Source organism: Lampetra fluviatilis, chromosome 7, assembly GCF_964198595.1.
Source record: "Lampetra fluviatilis chromosome 7, kcLamFluv1.1, whole genome shotgun sequence".
Lineage (NCBI taxonomy): Eukaryota > Metazoa > Chordata > Hyperoartia > Petromyzontiformes > Petromyzontidae > Lampetra > Lampetra fluviatilis.
The window spans coordinates 13,907,089-13,934,629 of record NC_136281.1 but is presented as its reverse complement, the minus strand read 5'-3'; the positions used below and the strand labels follow the sequence as shown (position 1 = coordinate 13,934,629).

Sequence of the window (27,541 nt, the reverse complement as noted above, 5' to 3'; positions counted from 1 at the left end):
GAGGTGTTCAATGGGCAGATCTGAATCACGTGCGATCAGGTGTGAATCTGTGGCTGTGAGTAGGTGCCACGTGTACTGTATGAGTTGGGAACAACCCACTGTGTGGACTCGCTTGATATTAACTGCCGGTGTTAATTGGACAGAAATGAGCCACTTTTGTTCAGTGAGCAGGTGTAATTTAGTCAGAATCCATGACCAAATTGACCAGAATATGCCAGATTTTGGAAGCCTGGATAGGTTTGAGCCTGGTAGGGCTACATCGCGGGTAGTACAGCAACATCAATCGTTGTACCGTACTTCTGTGTTTCCACCACTGTTCTCTCCGTCGTCAACAATCTGCACTGAGCTGCTTGGTGAAGCATGGATCAACCCCGACTCCCAACACAGGTGTGGGGAGGCATTAATCCAGCAGTGGACTGCCTTAAGAGGTTTGCATGCACAGATTAACCTTAATATTTTAAGTGTCAGCCGCGAGAATAAAAGTACTGCACTAAAATGTAAGGACAGGGACAAGCGAGGCATCGCTGATATCACGATTTAATTTTTTGTTCCATTAATACAGCAACCCACAGTGAAATTACAATCAGTGCATAATATACTTTATTGTTGACAATGGATTGCTTTCAAATTATAAAAAAAATAACAAACGTTAAATACAATGCCTTGCACGTGGGTGTAAATGCCAGTGATGTTTTGCTAAAAGCTTCATTCTAAAAGCATTTACAAAATGCTTAACTCGGTGCGCTCAGCTCAGTGAAATAGAATAATTTATAAAAAAAAATTGCTTTCACTTGCCTTAACAAATAACCTTTAAAACATCACGTAAACAATTTTAACACAGTAGAGACTAAAAAAAACAGTTAAATAAGTTTCATTCGAAAAAAAAGTGTAGCAAACAAGAGTGCAAACTTGAAAAATGCTAACAGAGTGCAGGTCGTTTTGTACAGGGAGAAGGTCCGGACGCAGTGACAATACAGCACTTAGATTACATGGTGCCTGTAACACATAAAAGGGAATTAATGCATTTTTCTCGTAGAAATATCTGACGTGGATAACCGATGGGACCCTGAGACAGATTGGCAAGCGCCTGTGTGGTCCGCCAGGCCTGCATGTCGCTTCCACTGGCAATGTTACACACTGACCAGGCGGTGGAGCTGTTGTGGGTTTTCCCACTTCCAGTCTTTAAAATGTTTTCTGCATGCGTGTTGTGTGTGTTTGTACCATCGGGTGCAAACGGAAAGTGGGTCTTCCTTTTTCCATTGAAGCAAGGCAACTCATTACACCATCCCCCCCTTTTTTAGAAGTCTTCACCAAGTTTACCGTTGTTCAAATGTGAGCGACGATGAGCGTGTAAGTTCTCCGATGTGTTGTATCACGTGTTGTTCAACATGATGTCCGACGTTTCGCGCTATGTGCTGGGAGCTTCTTCGGGAACCGAAACATTGGACGTCATGCCCAAGAACACGGGGCACAACTTGGTAACACATCAGAGGGCCATGAACCACAGCTGCGAAAACCTACCCAAGTAGTAATGATTTGCTTGCCATGGCCTTTAGTCGAGTGTACAGTCTCTCCAATATAGTTAACAGCCTTAGCGTTATGTCTATTCCCCAGTGGTTCGGCGTGGTTAGTAAGGAATGAAAAGGCCCACCCCCCCGTCCAATTTTTCCTTTCCCCACCCTCTTTGTAGAACTAGCGCCTCGTCACTTCCGTGAGCCACAGCGCAGTCGCACTGCCTGCAGACTCAACAAGAGCTGCACCACTGATGGTCGCAGAGCAGTTATTGCGATCAATACGTGTTGGGGCAAACCGAGAGGTTATTTCACTCCAGTCGTTTGGCATTAAAAACACGAGGCATTGGTTGGCATTTAATGATTAACCCATCAGCACCCGAGTGATTTGATGAAATGTCACGACTTGGCATCACGATTATATTCGAGAATCGATTAAATTTGTCTTATTTTAACCACTTAATTTCTCTTGGTTCTTAATTTCTCCATCTTTGTAGTTTTGTTCTTCCAATTGGCCATTAGTGAGCATCAGCATATCATTTGCATATACAGTATATTGCATAAATCATATCGATTCACATGCACAATTTGATGCGTGTATGAGCATGATAATCAATTGTATTAGATGAATCCAGGTTTCTCGCTACATGCCCAGGCATTATCCAGAGGTGTGTGGCCTCAACAGGACTCAACTAGCTCAGTGAACTCTTGCCAAACGGTCACACAAAAGCCATACATTTTGCGAGATATTAACTACCTCGCCTGGTATGCAGGAGGTCGTGGGTTCAATCGCAACCCTGACACCTGTATATTTGGAGTTTGCATGTTCGAATGTTTGCATGCAAACTCGTGTGGATTTTTCTCCGGGTCCTCTAGCTTTCCCCTCCAAATGTAGAAACATGCGTTAGAGCATTTGGCTGCTATAAATTTCCATGCGATAAGCCACTTCGTTGAGCTACGTAGCTCAGTAGCCCTCGCCTAGTAAAATAAATTCTACACCAAGTCACTAAAGCTTTGGTTTATGCATACTGTACTATAATCTGCCAATACAGCAATACATAATCTTCACAAGAAGTTGAGTCTTTATTTCCAATGTATAACAGTAGTTTTAGTCCATAGGTCAGCTCTCCATATCAAAACTAGTTCTAATTGGTTTTACAACCCATGTATCTGCAGCATTCCTACGACCTTGGTTTTAAAATACTTATAACCAAATACACCATTTATAATACCGTAACCGTTAAACATATTTTTAGGTAAAGGTGCAGCCTTGCAATTGCTCACTTGCACGACTGCTGGTGGAAGGGCCTCCACTAGAAGGAGCTCTACAGAGCTCCTCTAGTACCACACACTCTAGTTAAATATTGATCATAGTAAAAACAAAAATCCTTATTTAAAACGTTGACAAAAGCTGCGTATGTATTTATCAAAATAAGTTTTCCTGCCACACTGCTGCAGGGAACGGCGCTGTGAGCGATTGCTGAGCTGTGCGAGTCGAGGTCTGGCCTGAGTGTTGGTGGTTGCTCTTCAATGTGTTTGGAGGGGCTGAAGAAGCTCTCGGCACGTGGAGCGAAACGTCGGACACTGTGCCGAATAACGTGCGGCATAACCCGAAAACACATCGAACAGCCGGACAGAGCAGCCGCGGAAAACCTGCACGTGGTTACGATGAGTTCCCTTCGTGCTCCCCCTGCGGTTCGTCCTCATAACTGCGCCCCTCTCATCGAGGTGATTCGCGCCTTCAACCTGGGGACGACGGAGACGCAAACGTTAATTCTGTGGCCACCAAACGATCAAATCAATTAAAATGGTGATTACATTTAATACGTGCACAGAATCTCATAGCGCGAGGTTGTCACAAATGCATTTTAGTGTCACGGACGAGTATAGTCTGCGGTAGTTTCACAGTAGGGGGGAGATTTTGCGATGTGCTTTTACTAAATTAGGTGACTTGCGAGTATTTTTCTTTAATTTGGAAAATGCGAACTGTGATGCTGACAAACATGGCTTACTCTTCAAAGAATATCTCTGGATCTTTAACGTCTGCCGTGACGCAGACGGCGTGTAAGAAATTTCCGGCAGATTCCAGGTGATTTGGTAAAAGTATAGCCCCGCTCGAGCAGTTGAGACAAGGGCCTGTGCACGTACGACTGATCACCTGCATATACATACGATGACGTGTTAAATTCTGCCCGGAGTTTTTGTCCTGACCTTGCGACCTGCTGCGAAGATCCGCCTGGCCTTGACAATGGCAGAGAGGCTCGGAACTGGGCCTCCAGCTTCATGTAGATCCCACCCGGGTACTGGGAATGGCAGCATAGCCCACTCATAAGCAGGATGTCGGTGAAGGTGTTATATTGTAATAGTACTGTAGTATATCGTAGTTGTTAGCACATTAAACTTGCAATCTGGAGGTCACCAGTTCGATTTAATCTCCTGGCACGGCAGATGATGCAATAGAAAAGTTATTGTTTAAATTTGTTTTTATTTCCGTAGTTTCCCTCCACATTTATTATGATTGTGTCATCGGAATCGTGGCATGAGACAAAGAATCTATTCATATCTCCCACAGAGCAGTGTTAAGAGAACGGCCCACAGAAGTGGTTTTCACAGAGCTACGTCTGAGCTTTGGTAAACACAGTAGGGGGCAGCACTTTCCAATCTGCTCGGCACAAGACAGTAAATATCTGTCGCAAGACCAATGTTTTTAATTCTCGGAACAGAAATTTGGCCAAATGAATCGAAGAAGCAAATTGAATGCGATGGCTTTTTTCCACAACGGTGACTGTGCTGAATCCATAAACTCGCTCCACTTGAGAACTCTGTCCAATAGCAAGCGGCTGCCTCCATATGAACCCAGGATTCTCAGCAGTGCCAGCTCAGCGCTCTGATCGCAGAGTCACTCCGCCACCTCAATGGGCAAGTTTCTTAAACCCCCCTCACCACCGCCCCCACCTCTGTCCACTCAGCAGTATAAACAGGTACCTAATCTCGATTTAAAGCTTTCGTGACTGCAGGGATTCATCTTCTTGGTTCTTTCGGTAAAGTCACATTCTACTTCACATTCTACGTGACTTTACCGAAAGAACCAAGAAGAGGTACCTAATCATCGATCGGCAGGTCACGCTTGTGTTTGGGTAAAGTGTGGGTACTCCTACCTCTTCCAAGATGTCTGGTCAGTGTGGAAGGGTAGGACACATACGCTAAAGAAGTTTATCTCGAGCTCCCTCTGATGGAGGCCCTTCTTCCGGCATTGGCGTGAGCAGGCAATTTCAGGGAATCACCTTTACCTTTGACTAGGTCCACAAACAATCGTGTTGTCCGTTTTGTGAAATGTCGTCGTGTACGCGATTATTGTTGCACGTTTTTTTTCTGTGCAATGTTGAATTACCTGACGATACTGATGAAATCATTAAGTAAGAAATCAAAAGTTGTAACTCAAGAGCCATTACCTCGTGTATCGACGCGGACAAGAGGCGTTTCTCTTTTTTGCCGTGTTACCTCTTTAACTTCCCTGGTCTTGCCGCGATCGGTGCCTTCACTGCAACGGAGCTTGGCGAGGTAAGCGCAGAAGTCGTTCATCCTGCGCTGGTCTGCACACGCGCCCACCATCAAACACGAGACGCTCTGCATCTAAACAAATAACTCGAGCGAACGGTCTCGAGCACGATTCAGCTACATTTTCCCACGGACCACGTGATACAATTAGCGTGTGCTGGCGTGCCAACGATGATGTCATCTATCCCGCTTACAGGTGTTATGAAGTCACATGGAGTTGTGACATCATAACGTCTGTACATGTGACCGCTAATATGTACCTCTCGTCTACAGCTTTCTCATGCCCCTCTTGTATATCTCACTATCTCACGAAGAGATGATATTTTGTCTACAGCTCTTGTCATCGCAATATCTTGTTTACCTCTATTTAAGCTCATTAGTCATGATCTACATCTCGGTGGCCAACATCTCGAGGTGAGCCACAGCTTGGCGGGTGACTCCAAGAGCCTTTGTTGGCTAGATGTGGCTGGGGGCCGTCAGTTAACGAACCCTGGTCTAGTGTATACCCGTAGAATTCCTCCGACTAACCAGAAAACACGACGACCAAATGCAGAACTGCATCAAATGTGCGATGCTTGTTATCTGCCAGCGATCAGGAAAGAACAAAAGCTATAACAGTTTCCTGTGCGTCATGGTAAGCGTGTAACGATGCGTCGATTCATCCGTTAGCGATTCTTACACTTGCGTGACAAGCGTCAAATCGCGTATGAGAATCAATTACAATCATTGCAAGTGATGTGGAAATATCACCATTGGACTAACGCAAGGACAGGCGATATCAATAAAACGTTACAGACTAATGGGAAATAATCGTTTTTTGCATTCAATCGTGAAGATCCGTCGCAATGCACAGGCGGGTGGAGGGGTGGGGGTGGTTGATGACTTGCTATGTGCGTGGTAACGGGACTTTGCGTACCCTCCTCACGCTGGGTGTCCTGATTGTATCTCATGGAGCGGCACACGTCCCACTTCTTCCGCTGCGCACACACGCTGCAAGCATCCACACGCAGACGGGAACTACTCGTTACGGTCGTTACGGGTCCGACACGACGAATAGCATCGTCTCTCGTTGCTGCCCGTCCCGCACCGCAGACCCATGCCACAACGCACCTTTACATCATCCGCACCTAGTTTACACAACAAAGGCTCATTCCTAACAGCGTGCTTCAGCCTACCTTGGCTCCTCCAGTATATATACAAGGACTGTTTTCTTGGAATTTCTCTCACTTGATACAGCTATCGTGCTGTGACGGTTCCACCTGAAGATGGAAGCTTGTGTTGCCTCCGAAACGTCGTGATTTTTATTTTATTTTTACTTTTATTAATTCGAATTTTTTATCTACGTGACTTTACCGAAAAACCTAAGAATATGAATATCACCTCCTCTCTCCAAGAAAGATCTGTTCAAGTTCTCTTTAAATTCACTTCCCACCCCCATTGCCCCCGCCCATCCCCCCGTGCCCCAACCCCCCCCCCCCCCAAACACACTTTCTAAGTGTCCCAAGGTATAACCATCATATATAGGTAGGTAAAGGTGCAGCCCTGAAATAAATTAATAATGCCGCTGCTGGTGGCATGGCCTCCACCAGAGGAAAATCGAGAGAGCCCCCTCTAGAAGGTGTTTTGGCCTACTCTTTCACGTTGACTATTTTGGCTTACTCTACCACGTTAACTATGTTATCATATTTTTTTCGATTTAAAGCTTTCGTGACTGCAGGGATTCATCTTCTTGGTTCTTTCGGTAAAGTCACGTGGAATGGAAATAATAAAATAATAAAAATAAAACATAATAAAATAATTCTCACGACGTTTCGGCCACAACGCAAGCAGCCGTCCTCAGGTGTAGAACAGGTCTGTCGAGAAGACAGACCTGTTCTACACCTTCTCGACAGACCTGTTCTACACCTCTGGACGGCTGCTTGCGTTGTGGCCGAAACGTCGTGAGAATTATTTTATTATGTTTTATTTTTATTATTTTATTATTTCCATTCTACGTGACTTTACCGAAAGAACCAAGAAGATATGTTATCATAGTCATCATTTTTAAAATAAATTTTTATAAAGTGTCTTGACATGCTTTTACATTGAGATGGTATCATCATCATGAGCCATTGTCTATCCACTGCTGCATGAAAGCCTCCCCATTTTATCATGGTGCCTCGTGTTCCCGCAACGTCTCAATCCATCTCGCTCCGACACGTGAACTCATCGCTCGACTATGGTGGTGGATAACTTCTCAGGCATGCTCTCTCATTTGGCTGCCATGGTGTTACCACCAGCCTTGTCGCATCAGTTACAATGGAGATTGAATAACAATATAAATTCACTCAAGTGCAAGCCGACTTGTTTACATAATACACGTGCAAATGCAGGTTACTTACTTGAATGGGGAAGGGCTCAACAGGTTTACCTATGAAAGAACAGATTTTTTTTTCACACGTAAGCTCAAACAAATGGTAACAATTCCGAATTCATCAAATCTGGGCTATATATTCCTTCACACACATTCCTTCAAAAGCAAACACATGGAATGCCTTGGCACCTTTTCTTTCTGAGGCGTGCGAGAGGTTTTCTTCCTGGCTTTGATGGACTTCTTGGCCTGTTTCTTACCTAGAGAGCAAAGAGGGGAAGGTTAGGCTCATCCTTGTTACATTTATACTAGCAGGTCCTGGTTTACGGTTCGTCTGTGGCTGTTTGCGTCAAGAGCCACTACACACACAGATGATTGCACTGCGCTCTGCGATTCTGGGCTAGGTATCGTAAAAAATTTCATCAGCTCTTAGCATACAGTTTCTCTAAGCTCATGATGCATGCATCACAACACACGCATCAAATCGCACAGATATGAAGCAATGTTTTTACAATGAGCATGTTGCATGCGGGAGATGCCGTGGTGTAATGGCTAGCACACGATTCGATGTCTTAGCGCCCGAGTTGAGACGCAAAAACTCAACATATTTGTCAATAACTCTGTGGCCTTCAAAGAAAAAAAATATATATAACGGGTGACATTTCGGCCAAGGCCCTTCCTTCACAGGACATAGAGAGGCCAGAGAGGTAGCAACGCATTATCACCAATTAATTAACAAAATGAAAAAAGAAAACCCTGAAAATCCCCATTCCCACGTCGTCCATCCAGCATTAGAAGGTGAGCGGGGGTGAGACTTTTTGCAACTATTTTCGCGTTGTCCATTTAGTCAAGTAATCGAAAAGATCATCAATAGAGCAATAAATGTCAAGTAATCGCGTGGCGCGTTCAGATGCACTTTGGCGGCCGTCTGGAATGCTCTTCCTTCCCATATTAGGAAGCCACTGGAACTATGCACTTTTAAATCTAGATTGAAAACTCATTTCTTTTGAACTGCATTTTGTGTTTAGTTTGTTGTCCTTCCGCCGCACCTCCGATTAGCACGTTTGGCTACGGTGCGAAAGAAGTTCAACATACGTACAACATTATTTAATAATATTAATAATTTAAATTTATAAAGCGCCCTTAAACAATCGTTCTCAGGGCGCTATGCATGGAAAGGCGAAATAATTAACAACCAAGTAAATAAGAAGTGAAGAAGACGTTTGAAAATAACTAAAGGGAGAAAACCATTTTAAACGTATATGTTTTTGGTCGAGATTTTAAGATTTGTAAATTGTCTCGGAAGTTCTGACCTCGAAGGGCAACGAGTTCCGGAGTTTAGATGCTGCGATGCTCAGTTGGCAGTGGTGCACGAGTACAAATAACAACAGCAACAAAAAACAGCAACACATTCTATTTAGCTTTAAAGCTTTCGTGACTGCAGGAATTCATTGATTATTTCGGTGAAGTCACGTAGAAGGGAAATAATAAAATAAAACAATAAAATTCTCACGACGTTTCGATTGCAACACAAGCAATCATCATCAGGTGTGAAAACCACAACAAGAAAATTGCTGATGATGATTGCTTGTGTTGCAATCGAAACGTCGTGAGAATTTTATTGTTTAATTTTATTATTTCCCTTCTACGTGACTTTACCGAAAAAACCAATAATATGACAACACATTCGTCAAATTACACTGTGGCCCTAAAAGCAAAGTATGTAACAGGCAACGTTTTGGGCAACAGTCCTTCTGCACAGCACATAAATGGAGTGGCCAGGGAGATAAGAGTGGATACGAATAATAGTGAGAGACAACACTTTACACGTCTTCTGTTTTGAGGCAGTGTTACTGACGAATGTGTTGACGTTCTTGACTACTTAAATTATCGAACGTAAAAACTGCTTGGACCTCTCTTCTTGTGCACCTCCTCCTCGTCTCCAACTTCATCATCTGTCACCTCCGACCCCGTCGTGTAATCATCATCCTCAGAAAGCAGGGCCTGGACCTTTAACTGCGTACAAATACAATCAACAGCTGTTGCACAAAAAATATATACAAATGTCAACCAAATCAAACACTGCTGTATGTGGATTAGAAATTAACCCGTGTGCAGTTTGAATACTGTGATCTGTGGTTTTCAATCTTTGAAGCAAAAATACGCCCATGTCTTTTGTCTAAAGCATAAACACATTAGAAATTAGATAAATCACAACTCTAAACCATTGACTTGTCGGTCTAAGGACAGGTTTGTTGTCCAAGTTACCGCCACCCTCTCCAATCTAGCGCTCTCCTTTTTGCTTCATCACACGCCTCCTCCCTTTCTTAAATGGCCCTCCCTTGCTCTATCGAAAAAAAAGCTATTTTATTTTACCAGGTAAAGTCCACTGAGCTATTAGCTCTCTTTCAGAACCGACCTGACCACAATAGATAGCTCAACGAAGTGGCTTATCATGCGGAAATGTATAGCAGCCAAATACTCTGAACGCGAGTTTCTAAATGTGGAGCGAAAAACTGGAGGACCCGGAGAAAAAAATCCACGCAACCACGGGGAGAGAGAACATGCAAACTGAAAATATACAGGTGTCAGAGTCGGGACCAAACCCACGACCTCCTACATACCAGGCGAGGGAGCTAACATCTCGCCACTGCAGCACCCTATCACTTGCTCCTTTTCCACAACGTCCTTCCGAGAGCTGTCTTCAGAAAGCCTACACCGCTGACAATATAGCCCCTCTCAATTGTTTCAATGAAACTTCTCTTCTCCCGATCCCACATCAGCACTTCCTCTTCACTCTTTCTTCCTGTCACTTACCCACATCTCAGTCACTTATCAGTCACAAAAAAAAGACCTGCCTGTCACAGCTGACAATCCCCTCGATATGACAATGGTCAGTTTAGTTGCTCTTCAGTCTACGAGAAGGACTTACCACATCTGCCACTTTCTTTAAACCCGCAACGTTGGTAGCGCCCTCCACATCGTGCTTCTTTACCTCCGTGGCGGCCGCGGCGCTCCAGTCGCTGCCGTTTCGTGTAAAGAGAAGGCGGAAACACAAAAGGCCTTGAATTCATCACGTCGTGTTTAAAAGCCAGTCTCTTTCAACGACACGAGCTGCTCTCTTACACGAACGAGTGTACAACTGGGTGCAGTGATTCAGTGCTTGGGAGGCAAGGGTTGGTGGATCACGTAGAGAATCGATCGGGGACCCCCTGTTAAATTTCTCTCCTCCATAGCTTGGGGCCTGGGCCCCCCCCTGGTCTGTGGGCCTCGGTGCAGTTGCACCACCTGCACACTCAATAGGCATGCCAATTGAATACAATGGGTGAATCGTTATCTGGGGTTACCCACCTTATCCGCCCCACCCCCCCCCCCAAGGCACAGGTGCCCTCACCTGCTGGCGGATGGCGTGAAAGGCACGCACACAGCGTCGCGGTGAAGCAGGAGGTCCTGGTGGACGCGCGCACTGGGCCCGGCTTCGCCAGGGCCTCCCCCACTTGCCCGTGACACCACGTGGTCACGCACTTTGCAGCCCTGCGAGGCCGGGGGGGGTGGGGAGTTGGGGGGGGGGGAGGTTAGTGAGGGGTAGGGTAGCAAATCGGGTTCAGCTAAGACCGGATCGGTTGGCACGGTGAGTCAGGTATGGACGGGGAGATGGTGGATTGGCGAATCAAATGTAATCATGACTCTGATTTGTAACAATGAATTAAATCACTGGGAGGGATTCATCGGATACCAATTGCTACAATTGTAGCGACACTCAGGGTTGACAGGAAGGTTTTTGGAGGCCTGGGGCCGTCTCTGCCCTTTCTGTTGTTGTAACTTCCCGATATTTGGACATCTGTGAAAAAGAGCTTCATTGTTCATCGGATTTCTCCAGGATAAATAAAGATCCTGACCCTGAGAACCCCTCGGATCTGAGGTTTGGGGCGAACTGCCCTACTTGAAGCCCGCCACTCCCCCCAGGCTGTTCCCGTCCATGGACCTGGCGATGCTAGGCAAACGATGCTGTTGTTTAAACTCGCAGTTGAATGTGTTCGCATTGGCAGCAGTGGCTGACCTTGCTGGGCTGCAAGAGATCAAAGCGGAGCGTGCGCTGCTTGCAGCAGGGATAAATCCCTAAGCCAGTGGGCGCGCCAGCCACCCAGTCATCCCCGTAGAGGGCCGGGTGCGTGTGGTACAGGCAATGGGACAAATCCTTGCACAAGAAAACCTGCGACAAAAACACACACGCACGCACACGTGAAATGTTACTTAGAATACGAATGGGCTTTGGAAATGGCAAGCCTCATTGCTTGCGTTTTGAGTGTTGTGGCATTTTATCTTGACTTACAGCTCCAGCTAAAGATTGCAAAATATACCAAAAAAAAAACTCATCGGAAAAATTGTGCTTTGGACATGCGGGAAGTATGGTACATCATTGCAGATCTGACTCACAGGGGACTTAAGTATAGGTGGATATGGTGGTTGGATATGCAACATACTGTATTTGTAAATAATACAGATCTTTCTACGGAAAATCTACTCATATCCACCGAATTAATGCCACCCACACCATTAACTTGTGCACACGCACCTACCTTTAACCTTTTGTACCAAGTTGTTGTGCAGAGCATCCCTCAAAATAATCACTGACATCATACACCAATAAAATACAAACGGGTACATGATTGCAATTTATTAGTTAAATCCATACTTGCAGAATTGTTAAACGTCGACTTATCAGTCAGATATGGCACGTTGAGTTTTTATTATTTTCAACATAGGTTGAAAGCGTTTTATGCATCAGCTCGTCCATGTGTCAATTGGTAAGCGGCAAGTGCACTATAAGAAATGCAGATCCAAGATGAACAAAACTTTAGGAGAATGCTACGTTGCTGTTAGGGACTAGCCCACTTGAAACCTGGCCGGATTGCCCAAATTCTTGGCCAAAACTAGGAACACACAAACCAGCGCAAAACGAACTATTTGATAACAATCAAACGCAAGTTTGCTCCGACAGCTCCCCGTCAGCTTCCGTACTGCCAACCGAACACTTACGAAGGCAGGCGCGTGCTGGAGAACATTACATAGTCCATACGTGTGCACGATTCTTCCTGAACCTGCTTGCGTTAGACTGCACCTGATTGCAGCGGGAGCAGGTGAGGTAGTTGACGGTGCCCCAGAGGCGCCAGTAGACGTTGCGCCACGACTTAAGCTCCTTGTGGAGCGCCGAGAGATACTCGTACACGTCCCAGCCCCTTTCCCTGCACGGGGGGAGCAGGGCGGAGAGACAGCGGCGTGAAGGCACGTGTTATTTTCTCGGAACTTTATTTTCATGCGGTGTCGATAAATGCACTCAGAAGACGAGGGTCAGGAGTGGTTGCTGCAGTGTCGACCGGTGAAGTTGGATATCAGGAGTTATCCTCAGCCCACTGTGTGCGTGTGATCTCTGTGGAAGGGTGTGCGTCGTTCAAATGCCGGTCTTGCTAAGTCACAAGCGAACTCACAGGAGCCAAACGTACCGACCGTATCGGATGCCGAACAATTACCGACTCCATCCTTGGGGACGGACTGCATGATGATGATGATGATAAATGAAGTCAACTGCATTAATAGAGAGGTCGAAATTTGGGTGCTAACCTGATCCTAAAAGGTAACTGTATGCCTCATCACCGATATGCTTGTCTGGATATGTATCGTCATTGGTGTGTCTGTCCACTTTCACTCGTCTGTGTCTAGATATGCGCATCTGTCCGTGTCTATTCGAGTACACCAATCGGTCCGTGTGTCCGTATACATGAAACAATGAAAACTCCAGAAAAAATCACGAAGCGAGAGAGGGGGTGGGGTGCAGTGGGAGTGGGGGGGCTTTCGGAAAACCTGACATGGCGATACAGAATCTCCCCGTGGCGGTCGATGAGCATCTGGCTGCGCACGCAGGGCAGCTTGCTCTGCGTGTCCTTGGTCAGCAGCCTCCGACAGAGCCGGCACCTGCAAGAAGACACGACGAGAGCCCGGGGCGGGCGGGCGGGCGGGCACGCGGGGGTGGGAGCGACAGCTGCTCCAGTCGGGAAAGAACATCGCTACGGCGTCGCTTAGGTAACGACAAACACGGCAGCAGATATTCGGCAAGCCCCTACTGATATCTTGATATTGAGCCTGATAACTGGGAGGTGACACGGCCTTAGCGGTCGCGCGTTGACGGCTTGTTGCAGAGTTCTACAGTTCGAATCCAGCGGCTGCCGTGGTTAATGCTGGAGATGTATTAACCATAAAAATACGAGTTGTCTGCTTCAAAGAGGACGTTAAAAATCCCGCGACGGCATTCGCAAGAGTAGGCCATCGTATGCCAGCAGTATGGTCAATATTTAAAAACTTACCCGTAAATGACTCAATAATAATTTAACTTGATATCCTGTCATTCATGCAAAACTGCATATCACAATTGGTTTACAAATAGGAGTCATCACCCCCAATTGTGGAACATCTTGAAAAAGTCATAAGGCTCAGTCAGGCTTTCCTGAGTAAACAAGTATAGTAATAATAGGTTTTAATCAACAAATAAATGCATCATTACACGTTTACTCTCCTCCTGAATTTGCCATCACCAAGCGTGGGGAAGTACGGAAAAATAAGCCCCACGTTTCGCACAGCATGGGGAGACCCTTATTCTAGCAGTGGTTCACAAAAGGACCGCATGTATACATTTGTTATCTAACACTAATAAGGATAGAATATTTTGATTTGAAGCTTTCGTGACTGCAGGGATTCATATTCTTGGTTCTTTTGGCAAAGTCACGTAGAAGGGAAGCAATAAAATAATAAAAATATAAGACGATATAAGACAATGTTATCGTCTTGTATTTTTATTATTTTATTGTTTCCCTTCTACGTGACTTTACCGAAAGAACCAAGAATAGGATAGAATACGTCGCATATCCGACCATCGCTTTTAAATTCAGGTAAATTAACTGCATGCACCCAGTGCAGTATTTAGACAAGGTGCAACTGTCATTCTACAGACGTTCACATATCTTATCTTTTTCACAAATCCGCCTATACCTCCAGTCCCCACAGCGTGTGGGATATACGACCTTGTGTTATTTTCAACTAACGGCTGCCACTCCGGCGCTCACCTGTAAACGGAGGCGGCGGAGCTCGGAGAGTCAGGGTTCCTGTGCTCCGCGTCGAACAGCCGCTCGATTTTCTTACAGAAGATTTTACTGGCAAAACCACACGGACAGCAAAGACCGAGAGCGTTACGCTGAATGATACAAATTCTTCTTGAAGCAATTTGTGATGTTTCAAGACAAAACAATGGCAAACAGCCTCTACGTTATCTTTACATCTTCTTGGTTCTTTCGGTAAAGTCATGTAGAAGGGAAATAATAAAATAATAAAAATAAAACATAATAAAATAAAATAAAATTCTCACGACGTTTCGGCCACAACGCAAGCAGCCATCCTCAGGTGAAGAACAGGGCTGTCGGAAAGACAGTGAAGAACAGGGCTGTCGGAAAGACAGCGTTCACCTGAGGACGGCTGCTTGAGTTGTGGCCGAAACGTCGTGACAATTTTATTTTATTATGTTTTATTTTTATTATTTTATTATTTCCCTTCTACGTGACTTTACCGAAAGAACCAACAAGATGAATCCCTGCAGTCACGAACGCTTTAAATCGAAAGTTATCTTTACACTCAAGAGCATCGTCAATAATGCCGTTTCAGACAATGACCCTTCTTCACAGCATAAAATTAGCTCATGCATTGGGTGTGTTCTTAATCGTGCCTGTGCACCACTGCGAATGCAGCATCGCCAGATAATTTGTCAAAGTTTTTGTTTTATTGTTTTGCTCTTTTCCCCCCAAACTCATTCCGGTTGTGCTCTTGGAAATGCATCACGAAATGGAAAATCCATTCCGAAATCTTGCGGTCGCGTGCTCCATGTGTCAGGGAATGGCTGTGTTGCAGATGTTTCACGTGTACCCAAAAATAAATATATTTTATGCAGTAGGGGTCACAATTTCCAACACACGCTGCTAAGAGGCAGCATGTCACACGTCAGTCAACCCGTTATTTTTAGTTCTCCAGAACAAAAATTTGTCAAATTAAATTCAAAACGAAGTTTAACGGGAGGTTTTTGTTGTTTTGTTCAATAAGTCATAAACGCACCGAAACCATCAACTCAATGCATTTGAGAGTACAACTTAATCACGGGCGGCTGCTCATATTCAAACCTAGGAACATAGCGGTGCCATCTCAGTGCTCTAGCCCTGACCACTTCAACTTGTAATCCAGTACCGTGGAGGCGAGGGTCGGTGGATCACTCAAATGCTGTGAAACTCCCTTCCCGTAGGCACCAAGGTGCCATACCCTGACTCGCCAGGAGAAGGCAGCACAGCAACTTGACTAATCACCATCTGTTTCCAACTGTGGGATAGGGAGTTGCCCTCTCGCACGCGTGGATTGTCTCCGGGTGCTCCGGTTTCCTCTCGCTTGTATAAACGCTCATCTATTGGCTGAAAACATCTTAAAATACCAATGCAGGACCCTTCTGAAAAAGAGTCCTATGGCTCAGTGTGGCTTTCCTGGATAACTAAGTAATTATAATTACATTAAAATAACATGTGCCCGATCTTATCAGACCTTGGATTGAGCCTTGGAGAGTGCTTGGATGGCCGACCACCAAGCACAAACGCATGTGTTGTAGGCCCTGTGGGCAGTAGAGGGCAGTGCAGCTAAATCCATTGTTCTGTGCTCCCTGCACCTTCATCCAATGCGCACTGGCCCAGCGTGGTGAGGTATGCTAAACTAACACCGCTTCTGAATGTGGGGAGGCCCTCATCCAGAAGCGGACGGACAAAACGCGCTGCACGTGTAGTGGACGAGAATGCGCTGGCGCGCGGCTGGTCAGCAGGGTGTGCCATTGCGCTGTAAATATGAAGATCCATAACCAGGATGTTAAGTAAACAGGCACATCAGCAATAGACAACGATGCTTGGTCACAAGCAAAGCACGATCAACATGGGACGGACGGGGTAAACAGAGTGCATTCACCATCTGTCCCAGAGGTTCTTGTTTATCGTAACGGGGATTTTGTTGCCATTGGAAGCAACTCCGCCTAATGACAAACACGGATGATGGTTGGGGAATTATGGTAACAAATGGCCAAACGTTATGCGGCATGTTTTGAAACCACTTAAACATTCACCGCGGGTGGCCGGGTGTCTCGGGGAGCTCGTACTGTGTGAGAGCAGAGCTGGTGCTGCCGAGTGCCTGAGTTCGAATCGGGGGTCAGCCGTCCCATAGTTAATTGGATTCTCGAGTATAGTGGAAGCAGAGAAAGCTGCTAAAGACCGCCCGGCATGGCGTGGGCTTGTTGTGGCCTTATGCTCCACAGGGAGCAAAGAGGAGTAAGTAAATCGTGCATTGTGTGTTGATGGTCTCAGAATGGTCGCGAATGACTTTTTATCAATTTAATAAATGACTTGAGCATGGAACACTACATAAGTGGGGTTGCTATGAAAACTAGGAGCGGGGCATACAGAACATGTGCAACTTTCTTGAATAACCTAAGCCCAATGACGTAATTGTGAAAGTAGTTGCACGACATCTGCCAGACTGTTCTCGACACAGGAGTGGTGCAATGCTTGCCACACTCACTGCTAGGGTTTCATTTTGAAAATGTCTTTGTCTCATAGCCAGACAACTAAAGAACAATTGCAATATAATTGTGAAGATTTTTTTTTTAAACCTTCACAATTCAGGACACTCGTGCAAACTAAACCCCACCTCCTAAACTTGTCCTTGCGATCCTTGAGCTCCTCGGCCTGGCTGTGAGTGAACAAATCTGCGATGCGCATCACCAGCTCCTCGCCAATGCAGTTCATGTTCGAGGGGGCTGACACCACGTCGGCCATCCGGGCATGGCAGTACCGCACGCACTCCTCCACCTGCACACGTCCGGAGGGAAATGAAGGCAGTTCACCATCATCATCACTCTGGGGCGTGACGTGGCCCAACGGTAGTGCGTTCGCCGCTTGTTGCAGATATTCGCGGTTTGAATCTGGCAGGCCGCCCTGGCGAATACTGCAGAAGCATTAACCATACAGTGCATGCCGTCTGCTTCTCAGTAGACGTGAAAGACTCTCCTGACTTCATTTTCACGAGTGAGCCATTGTGCGTCGGTGTTATGGTCCAAATTTGCCAAATTACCTGCAAATTAATCAATTAGCAAACAATGCCCCCGACTGTGAACTTACTGCAGACTGTTGTTTGTTGAAACATAGTGCCTTCGTGATAGCCTTGCGTTATAAAGGTGGCGCAACAACCAAATGCACTAAATTAATATAATTACTGTCACTTAATATTTGTACGGCACCTCTCAAGGCACCGGGCGGCAAGGGACGCCCCATGGCAGCTGTCCCTGTGAGGCACAAGCTGAACACAACACCGGCCAGCAAACGGTCATTCGTCTGTCAGGACAGAGAACGACGCTGCTTTCCAATTCTAGAGCAAGAAAGAAGATGGGCCATGGTCCGAAATTTCAAGCAAATTAGATATTTTTACTTTCAAGGCCAGTGTTACTGATGTGCGTGTTAAGGCTTTGTTATTTGTATTTGTGCACCACGGCCAATGTAGCAGCATCACCTTTGAAGAAATACAAGTTGGCTTAAGAAGAACACATTACAGATGGTGAACGTTGTAAACATATGCCGTCGAGGTCCCGGGGAAATTGTGAAACAGTGAAATTTTGGAACACGGCCCCAAAACAAACAATCCGAGCACACGACCGAAATTAAACACAACTTCACAAACACAATAAAGCAATTACGTACAAAACACATTGTACGAAAACATATTTTATCGTTAGCTCACTCTGCCATTGCGTCCGAATTATGAGAATGACAAATCTCCAAGTGCAATAACAGACGTTGCAAAAATTAGTTGTAATTTAAAAAAAAAAGAATTAAACAAGAAAAATGGAAATGTCACAGCCTTGGTTTCGCCTCGGACTTATGAGACTGGACGGCCTCGAACGCAAGCACTGAGCCGCACCAGCGGATTTATTCCATGACGACGGTGGGGCTTTTTGGCGTGGATGAAATCAACACAGTCCAACCGTTGTCAAGAAACGAGTGTCGCAGGCACAACTGCGTCTCCGTTTGGAAAACAAAGGAAAAACAGTGCAGTGTTTGTGCAGCGTTTCAAAATATCGGCTCGCACAACCAGCTCGCGTTCCTTACGAGGGGTCACGGCGTTGCTGCGGCTGCTGCTGCTGCGAGATGTGCGTTCCCACAAGGCAAATGAGCCTCAGCTGAAAAAATATACGAAAGTTTACGCATACTCACCAAAGAGTCCATTTTTAGGAATTCTGACGAGATGAGAATTGAGATTACGTTGTTTGGTTCTGTATGGGTGGTGGGGAGGGGTAACATGGAAGTGTACATTTATCAGTACCGTATAATGCACGTGAAATTTAAACGTAATATAAGTTTTGGTAATGGTTAGAGAGTTGAAATCAAAGACAAATGCTCTTTTTTTTTAATTGCATACAAACTCACTATGCGTTGCAGTGGAGCATTATAGGTAATACCATGTTTCAACAACATTTCCGTGTTCATAAATACTGCTGGATATTGGTCTCAAAAGTCAGCTAATGGCTAAAACATTTTTTGTATCGTGAGACACAAAACAGAGTTCTATAAAAAAAAAAATGGGTTAATAAAATTTACTAAATTGAATGATCGAATCAAGTTTCATCAGGGTTGCGATTCAACTCAACACTACGGTAAAACGTAGCACATCTGTTACAGGAGTGACGTAAAACGATTACATATCAGCATATATGCATCGAGAAATATTGATTCTTACACATGAAATTCAATGTATGTATCTTCTGCTCAAGAATCGACAGTATATGAATTATTACATCATGCCATCCCCATTATAGAGTAACTAAGAGGTTAATTAAAGATAGTAACAGGGTTTTTGCTATCATTGAACCACATCGCAGCTCCGTGAATCTCGATTGTAGGGATCAAATAGATCAATGATGGAACTTCCGGGTCCACATGAGGAACACGACCTTGCTCCCCTTAGGGGTGGCCGGGTGGCACGGTAATCGGAGCACTGCGCCGGAAGAGCGCAGAACCTGGGTTCAAATTCGGGTTTCAGCCACCCGCAATTCAGCAGGGTTTTCAAGAGGTGTAGTCAAAATGTATGGTCTCAGCCTGGTCTCAGCTTGGTTGCAAATGACCGCACAGAAAAAGTGGAACATTCAATGTCGCCTTTTTTCCACTTCATTTGGGGAAATTATTTCTCTCTCTCATATTATATTATTTAAAAAAGAAGTTTGCTGGCTGGTTGCCTAGCTGGCTATGCGCCATCCTGACTGGCTGGAGGCTATGCACTACCCTGGGCGCCAGAAGGAGGGGGTGCATGGGTGGCCGGCACACAAGTGGGGGTGTGCGGTGGGGGGGGGCCACAGAGGGGAAGTGCAGGTGGGGGTGGTTGCAGGGGCCACGGTGGGCACGTGCGGTGAGGGGTGCACGAGAAAGAGGTGCAGTTGGTGAGGGTTGGAGAGGCACTGGGGGTCACCTAGCGGTGGGGAGGTGCGGATGTTGGGGGTTGAGGAAGACGATTGTTATTCACTATTTAGCCAGAAAAAGTTTTGCTGGCTGGCTGGCTAATCGGCTGGAGGGAGGATCACATCCAAAGGATGTACGGGCTGCTAGTCTTAAGCATATTACCAATAATCCCCCTTGGCAACGCGTGATTTTCTAAACAAATCAAGGAAACATAACAAGACGGCATACCAAGTGTGTGCAACACCACAGGAGAAGGAGCTCCTACTCAAAAATACAAAAGCAGTATGAGCAGAAGCTATTGTTTTGGTACCATTTTGCTCCTAGAAAGCTCTTAAAACAAATAAGCACGGGGGTTATTTCCATAGACAATGGTATTATGCATGGCAGCAATCAGCCCCTGTAAGAGCTGACATTTCACCAACTCAGCTCCACTGACTTTGGTCTTGCACAGCCAAAGTGTCTGCACAGCATTTCTGCAGCAGGGGTTCTCAACTTTTCGGGGCTGCGCTGTGGCCTATGGGTAGCCTATTCACCGATTGTTGCAGAGCTTCACTGTTAAAATCCAGCAGCCGCCCTGATTATTACTCTGGGTTTAATAAACCATAATAATATTACGCGATGTCTGCTTTGCAATGGACGTTCATTATCCCACAATGGAATTCGCAAGAGTCAACCCATGTGTACCGATGTCATGGCTCAAATTTGTCAACTTGAAAAATTACTCGACTGGAAAAAAGTAACAATCATCGCACATTACTGCTTTAAACTTGGTAGAACACTTCTAAAAAGCTCATGAGACTCAGTGAGGCTTTGCTGGGTAAACAAGCGTAATACAATTAACAGCTACCCCACGGTTTCAACAGTGTTCTCTTTGTATAGTGATCAAAATGGACGCATTGTAATACATCAACTACATTCTCAGGTTGTTATACATGGGCCAGTGCAAACGTAAAAATTTGTCGGCACAGTCTAGAATCCTGCTGTGATCTTCATACAAACCCCCGAGCCTCTAGCAGCCACCACAATGCTTATTTTTAGTTGCACGAGGGTTCTAAATACTACTTTACGCGAGCACTACCAAGCTGCGGCTGCTCTCCGCGGTCGGCGAGCCGCGTGTTGCGCTTGACATAGCGCATGAGCCAGTCGAAGATGTGCGCGTCGCAGTGGACCGAGATGTCCACATCCTCCCAGCGCTGGGCCTCCATGGAGAGGTATTCGGAGAAGTAGCGCATCTCCTGCACCAGCAGCTGGCGCGGGCAGCTGAAGTCGCGCTTCACGCCGCGCGCCTCGTCGCACACGTGGATCACCATCGTGGGCCTGCGTGCACACACGGACACGCACGCGTGCAAAGATTACCCCTGCCGCCGTCCCACCCCTTGTGGCCCTTAGCAGACTGTCGGGGTAAGTGCTGTTAGCGAGCAACTATTAATGCAGGCACAGCACACGACAGAGTGGTGGTGCTCAGACGCTTTTGTCTCCCAAGCGCTGTATTTATTCATTGTACCAGGTACTTATTTAAAGCTGAGTCAACCTATAGAGGAGACCTCGGACTGCTTCAGCTATTAGACACTGCTCGCCATTGGCATTTGTCTTGGCTGGGAATTGAACTCAGGTCTCTGGATTCATAGCACAGTGTGCCCAACTACTGTGCCACCACTTCTCAAATGCCACCACAAACAATGGCGCATGCACACTCATTGGCGTACATATCTTATCACTGTCAGCTAGAGGCAGAGTAGGTATGGTGCTTGCTGGAGTCCCATGGGCAGTTTCATACAACGCCTTTATTTTTCAGGAGGGTTCTGCATTGGGATGTTTGACCAATACAAATGGAGAGAGTTGCACCTCGTGATGGAACCCGGAGTATCCAGATGAGCCATGGATAGAAAAGCCAGATTTAAGGGAATGCTCACTGATGTTCACCGTGGCTGGGCAACCAAACTCGGATCACCGATTTAATCATGCGGTGCACGAACCAGCGTGCCACAGCCTCATACATTAGGTCCAGCCACAGCTTACCCCTGACTTTCCGTTGACTTCTTTGGCTCTGCAACATCAGCTGCATCTTCCTCCTTGTGGAGCCCGGTTTTGGCAGGAGATGCAGCAGGAACATCTTGACGCAAAACATAAAAATCGAAAAAAGCAACTCGCCAAGCATGAAAAAAATCCCGATTCAAATAGATTCTTAAGCTCGCAATGCATGCATCCGATCCTGTATGTAAATAAAGACATAATTTGTAACATTGGGTTCTTAAATCGAATTTAGACCCTGGAACGGGACAATTGAGCTCATCGCTGACAGGATAATCACATTTGCAATGTAAACAAGTTGTGACTACTGAATACTGTAACGCTCAGCAGAATGCCGTGCTGCGCACCTGGGGGCCAGCACGCCACGCCGTCCGTCTGGGCTGACGGCTGCGCCTTCATGGCGCAACGCAGCAGCAGCAAGTCCTTGATGTGCCCGACCAAAGCCTGGAACGGCGCGTCCGGCCCATCGTCACCTGCCGGATGAGCCCTGGGAACGAGCGAGAGGACGGCGCTTCTCCTCTTCAGCTCCTCGAAGCGCCGGGCACACTGCGAAGCACAGCGACGCGCTCCCATGAATGACCCTTCTCCGTGAAGTGCTTCCTCGACGTTTCCACAGCGCGTGCGCAGAGCGTCCCGCGTTTCCACCGCGCAACGGGCAGAGTGCAACTGCTGGTAAAGAAGGTGGCTCAGTTGGGGCAAAGTAAAGGGCCTCCGTGGGGCAGTTTGCTTGCAGGGCGCCGAAGAGTAGTTTTCAAGCACCCTTGGCAGGTCACATGCTAACACGCTCCTTCGCGTTATCCAATAATAACGGGAAGATTCCGTGCGAGTGTAAATGGGCCCTTGCAGTGACGTGACTCTATACGCAAAAATATAGTGTTGTCAGCTGTACAATATTATCCCCCTCTAGTAGCTGATTAGCACGGTTGAGATGCCCACATTAACAACTAATAACGTTTCCGGGTTGTTTTGAAATGGAATTTTAACTCAAGCCATTGCATTTATAGCACAGTGTGCAGACCACTGTGCCACCCGCTCAAGAATGAATGTACATACTGTGACTGCGAGCAGTACATGGGCTGAAGTCACGGGCTGTGAACGGCTCAAGGGCAGTGGGTCTCCCTCCCCCGCTCTAAGTGGTCCCCCGTGGCTCATAGCTCTCGTGAACCGATGGCACTTCACGAGAGGCAAGCCGTGATCATAACGTTTTAAATTAGCACCCCCTTGACATGGTAATTATGCTCTATTAAATTGTGTACACACGTGTGCGACATAAGAAGGCACTGCACTAACAAAGACACACACGATCATGAAAAAGCGCACACAGCACTCGTCTAAGGAACCTTCAAGATTCACAGGGCCCAACGTTAATGCCCAAAACGCCCTTCCCCCCCAAGCGTTCCGTGTCCTCTCCCTGCTCTACAGTTCCAGTCCAGGCACACGACCTTGCTTTTTCTGTACAAATCTACAAAGTATAATTGCGTGCCGTTTCTGTGCAGCACATTGAGATGCGGTCACATTTAGACGCGTTATAAATTCCAACTGCATTGAACTGTACATGTACAACCTGCTTCATCAATCCTCTGCTGTGAGGCCTGTGAAGATGGAGGGGGGGGATCAACAATAGACGTTTGCTGCACCAGCCGCTACTAACCACAACACCTAATTACCCCTGTCTTTTCCACACGGTTATCACCCAACAAGCATTAGCCAGGCCCAAACACGCTTAGCTTCTGACATCCAAAGCATAGTCACCAATCCAAACACCTTCCAGGCCCAACAATTCTGCTTAGCTTCTGAGATCTGACTCTATGAGGCGTCAACGGTGGTCACCCATTGGAGCACTATCTGGGCTCAACACTCCTCAGCTTCCGAGATCTGGCGAGATGTGCGGCACACCCCGGTTGATTTCTCCACAGGCATTGTGTACACTGCATTGATTCGAAGGAGGACGGGGGCGCCTCACATCGTCGGCGCTGCAGCCGGGCACGAGCCGAGCGATGCTGCCCCAGTCGCCCGGCGGCTCGAGGACCAGCAGCGAGCGCAGCACCGAGTCGAGCAGCTCCTGCTGCGCCGCTTGCGCGGGCCACGCACCGCCGCCGCCACCGCCACCCTCGGGTTGTCCCACTTGGCTCATCGTTCCTCGCCAGTGGCTGCAGACGCATGAGAAGAGTGCTCTTCATACCCACGCGTTTCCGTCGAGCAGACTGCCAACCACATACCAGCTGGCACCAAATCCTCTTTCAATGTTTTTGTATTCCCATTCATAAATGATGAATAGAAAAAAAGATTAGCCCTCTGTTAGTCCACTGCTGAATGAAGGCCTCTTCACACAGTGTTGGTCAGTTATCAGGGGGTTAATCAGATTTCACCACACTGGTCAGTGCGAATTGGTGAAGGAATGGGAGCCAAGACTAGATTAGATTAAACTCACTCCTGATCTTGGCCGTGGCACGGCATTTAACTCAAGTTATTGGCTTTATAGCGCAGTGCGCAAACCACTGTGCCCACCACCTCATGAATTAATGTACATGCCATGAAAGACAAATCTGCACCGTTCTTGTGCATACACCTCTAATCTGCATTGGCCCACCGTCTGTTAGGTATGAACATAGGATAGATGGTGACAGCTGATACCGTGCCAGTTCCAACAAATTTTTTTTTACAATCTTTAGGAAAAAAATTTTTACGTGGCTTATCGTAAAGGAAGACACTCAACCAAAAATTAATTTTCTGGACGATGTAATAACAAAGATTAAATTAATCTATTTGATTTAATACATTTTCATTATTGGCTATATCGTCACACTACACAAGTGATGAATTGCTTGAATCGATGATGACGAGGGTCACATTATTAAGCATTTACGACAACACTTGAAGCATTTCAGAACGTTACGCTGATCATGCCCTCTGGGGTGACATCAATCAACCTCCAGGCTGTTGTTTTTGGGCCTCCAAATAAAAAAAAACGTATTTCTTATTTTACAGTTTTACACTCATATATTCCATCAAATGTCCGCTTTATAGCTCTCTGATCAAATTCGACTTCAAATAAGTCGCTGTCAGAATCACCTATACAAATCAGACGCAAGACTCTTGCCATTTGTACAAACAGCTCGGGCTCAAAGCACTCAAGCAGCACATTTTGCCAACAACTGCAGTGTTGTATTGCAAATTGTCAAAAGTTCGTGCATAATTAATAACCAAACTCTCTCTCTCTCGTTAACACAGAGCATAGAGTTTTGAACTTCTCAGCAGGGTTTGCCCTGAATGAGCCCCGAGTTGGATTCTCAGCCAAAGGTGACCACGGCGACGAGTGATATCTCAATCGAGTCGGTGCACTTGACCCTCCTTCACTAACCAAACCAATGACCAGTGCGGTGAAGTATGGTCCAACAATCCCCAACATCGTGGGGGAGGCCTTCATCCAGCAGTGAGAGGACATCGGGGCTAAATGTTGTGTTTGTTTATGATTGAGTGTTTAATGACTGCGAATAGTGAATGATTAACCAGTAAGGTCATTGCCCAAGACTTCCTGGCAATACTCTCCTGTAATGATTATACAACTATTGGGCCCTCAACGTGTTCAATAATGATCCAAAGTAAATAATGAGCCACTGAGCTTCGAAACCCGTAACTATAGTTTACTTTTTACCATTTGCTCGTTCAAAGGTTCATCTTCTTGGTTCTTTCGGTAAAGTCACGTAGAAGGGAAGTAATAAAATAATAAAAATTAAACATAATAAAATAATTCTCACGACGTTTCGGCCACAACGCAAGCAGCCGTCCTCAGGTGAAAACCAGGTCTGTCGAGGCGACAGCGTCTGAATGAAACAGCACACGAGCTTGGAGCATGTATATAAGCTGGGTTGGAAGGGGGGGGGGCGCCTTGACAAAGGTTGTATTCCCATTTTCCAATCTACGGAAAAGGGAAAAACAAGATAAAGGTGCAGCCCTGGAATTGCTTGATAAGGCCACTGCTGGCAGAAGACGGGCCCCTCCGATGAATTAGGCCTACTCCTCTACGCTTGCCCGACGTCTTGTAAGGAGGTGGTAGCGACCAGATTGTACTCATTTATACTGCTGGGTGGACATCGGCCGTGGGGGGTGGGGTAGCATTGATGTAAGTGCCGCACCGGGAGATCTAACGGGTGAACTCTGGCATAGATTTTTTCTAGAACAAAAAAAAATCAACTTTCAAAAACTCGCACCTACGTAATGTTGTTGTCCCTGGCTGCTGCCCAAAGTTTCGGTAACGGTTCACACACAAAAATAAAATTGTATCTCAGCGGCCGTCCATAAATGACGTCACGTACCTGGGGGGGGGGGGGGTCAGACATTTGTGACGATGTGTGACGAGGGGGGGGGGGGGTTGAGAAATGTGACGTCACATTAAAATGCGCAACTTTAAATAAATGTAGACAACACGTTCTACTTAATTAAATAGACTTTTTAATGTTTTCTCCTACAACATCAGAGTGCAGCGCCACATTAAATGCGCACTACAATGACAATAGTTGAAAGCGATTTGAAGCATGTTTCATTTTCAAAATGGAAATATGGTTTGGGGAGGGGCAGAGCTTTGTGACGTCATATTTTAGGGGGGGTCTCTTTGTGACGCCGTGTGACGAGGGTGGGGAGGTCAAAAAGTGTCGAAAATCGCGTGACGTCATTTATGGACGGCCCCTTGTCCCTGGCTGCCCAAAGCTTCGGTAACGGTTCGCACACAAAAATAAAACTTTATCTAAGTTGAAGAATACTGTCGTCAACTCGAGTTGACTTACTGCTCTCCCAAGTCGATCTCAACTCAACACATTCCTCAATCACGCCACCCTAATGGGGTGAATCACAATAATTTATGTGCGACGTTTCAGGCAATGGCCCTCGTGCATAGCCACCGAATCTGTTTGTTCACCACTACCAACGTGGCATCGCGATTTTTGTGTAACTTAATCGGTTCTAGATTTGAAGCTTTCGTGAGTGCAAGGATTCATCCTCTTAGCTGTTTTTTTCGGTAAAGTCACGTCGGTAAAAATAAAAATAAATAATAAAAATAATAACTTTATCAGATTCATAAAATCGGAGCGCCGGAACGAACGTGCGGCGAAAAAGCGAATCGATATCATCCAGGGAAGCAGTACGCCGATTGAACGATGAAGTGTTGTCTTATAAGATAAATAAAAAGGCGTGAAAGCCGCTCACTTGCCCGGCAGCAGCAGCGTCGGCGTCATTCAAACCTCGGCACTTAGCAACTGCTGGGCCCCGTCCGCCTTTATCTCTCCTGTAGACACCGACTCCTCCTTCACGAACGCGTTCCCTGGCTTCTGATTGCCGCTACACGTTGATGATTGATCTTTGATTATTATTTACAGATGTAGAATTAATTCAAACAACGAGTATAGACATGTTGACATTTGACACTGAAGTGATACTGTAAAGGAACGATACAGATGACAGTGAATACTGTACGGGAGGTGGACATGCCGGGCTGCTAGGGGAGACGGCCCCGCCCCTCGATC

The 27,541-nt window shown here is 46.2% G+C and overlaps 1 protein-coding gene across 5 annotated transcripts; it reads right to left on the bottom strand.

The window, feature by feature from the left end:
• Nucleotides 1-525: 525 nt before the first annotated feature.
• SANBR (SANT and BTB domain regulator of CSR) lies at nucleotides 526-27,541 on the bottom strand. Of its 5 annotated transcripts, none has more exons than XM_078858592.1 (20): nucleotides 27,225-27,541; nucleotides 23,986-24,172; nucleotides 22,370-22,568; nucleotides 22,011-22,104; nucleotides 21,070-21,308; nucleotides 18,753-18,811; nucleotides 17,194-17,354; nucleotides 14,538-14,624; nucleotides 13,282-13,392; nucleotides 12,542-12,665; nucleotides 11,480-11,632; nucleotides 10,814-10,953; nucleotides 10,352-10,442; nucleotides 9,333-9,435; nucleotides 7,612-7,679; nucleotides 7,451-7,479; nucleotides 5,986-6,059; nucleotides 5,013-5,104; nucleotides 3,723-3,814; nucleotides 526-3,257 (listed from the first exon to the last, which is right to left on the bottom strand). In XM_078858592.1, exons 1-20 carry the CDS (start codon nucleotides 27,251-27,253, stop codon nucleotides 3,215-3,217), a joined length of 2,175 nt encoding a protein of 724 aa, XP_078714718.1. In that variant the 5' UTR covers nucleotides 27,254-27,541; the 3' UTR covers nucleotides 526-3,214. The 5 variants fall into 5 exon arrangements, 4 of the variants coding, with proteins under 4 accessions (XP_078714718.1, XP_078714719.1, XP_078714720.1 ...); XM_078858593.1 differs by having other exon boundaries at nucleotides 27,229-27,541; XM_078858594.1 differs by having other exon boundaries at nucleotides 27,260-27,541.

Bases quoted from the DNA above. Each gene is read 5' to 3' on its own strand.
- SANBR (XM_078858592.1), bottom strand. From the start codon at position 27,253: ATGACGCCGACGCTGCTGCTGCCGGGCAA. The intron at 24,173-27,224 runs GTGAGCGGCTTT...ATGCGTCTGCAG, and splicing joins ACGCTGCTGCTGCCGGGCAA to CCACTGGCGAGGAACGATGA. The intron at 14,625-17,193 runs GTGGGGTTTAGT...TGGTTTTGCCAG, and splicing joins CGCAAGGACAAGTTTAGGAG to TAAAATCTTCTGTAAGAAAA.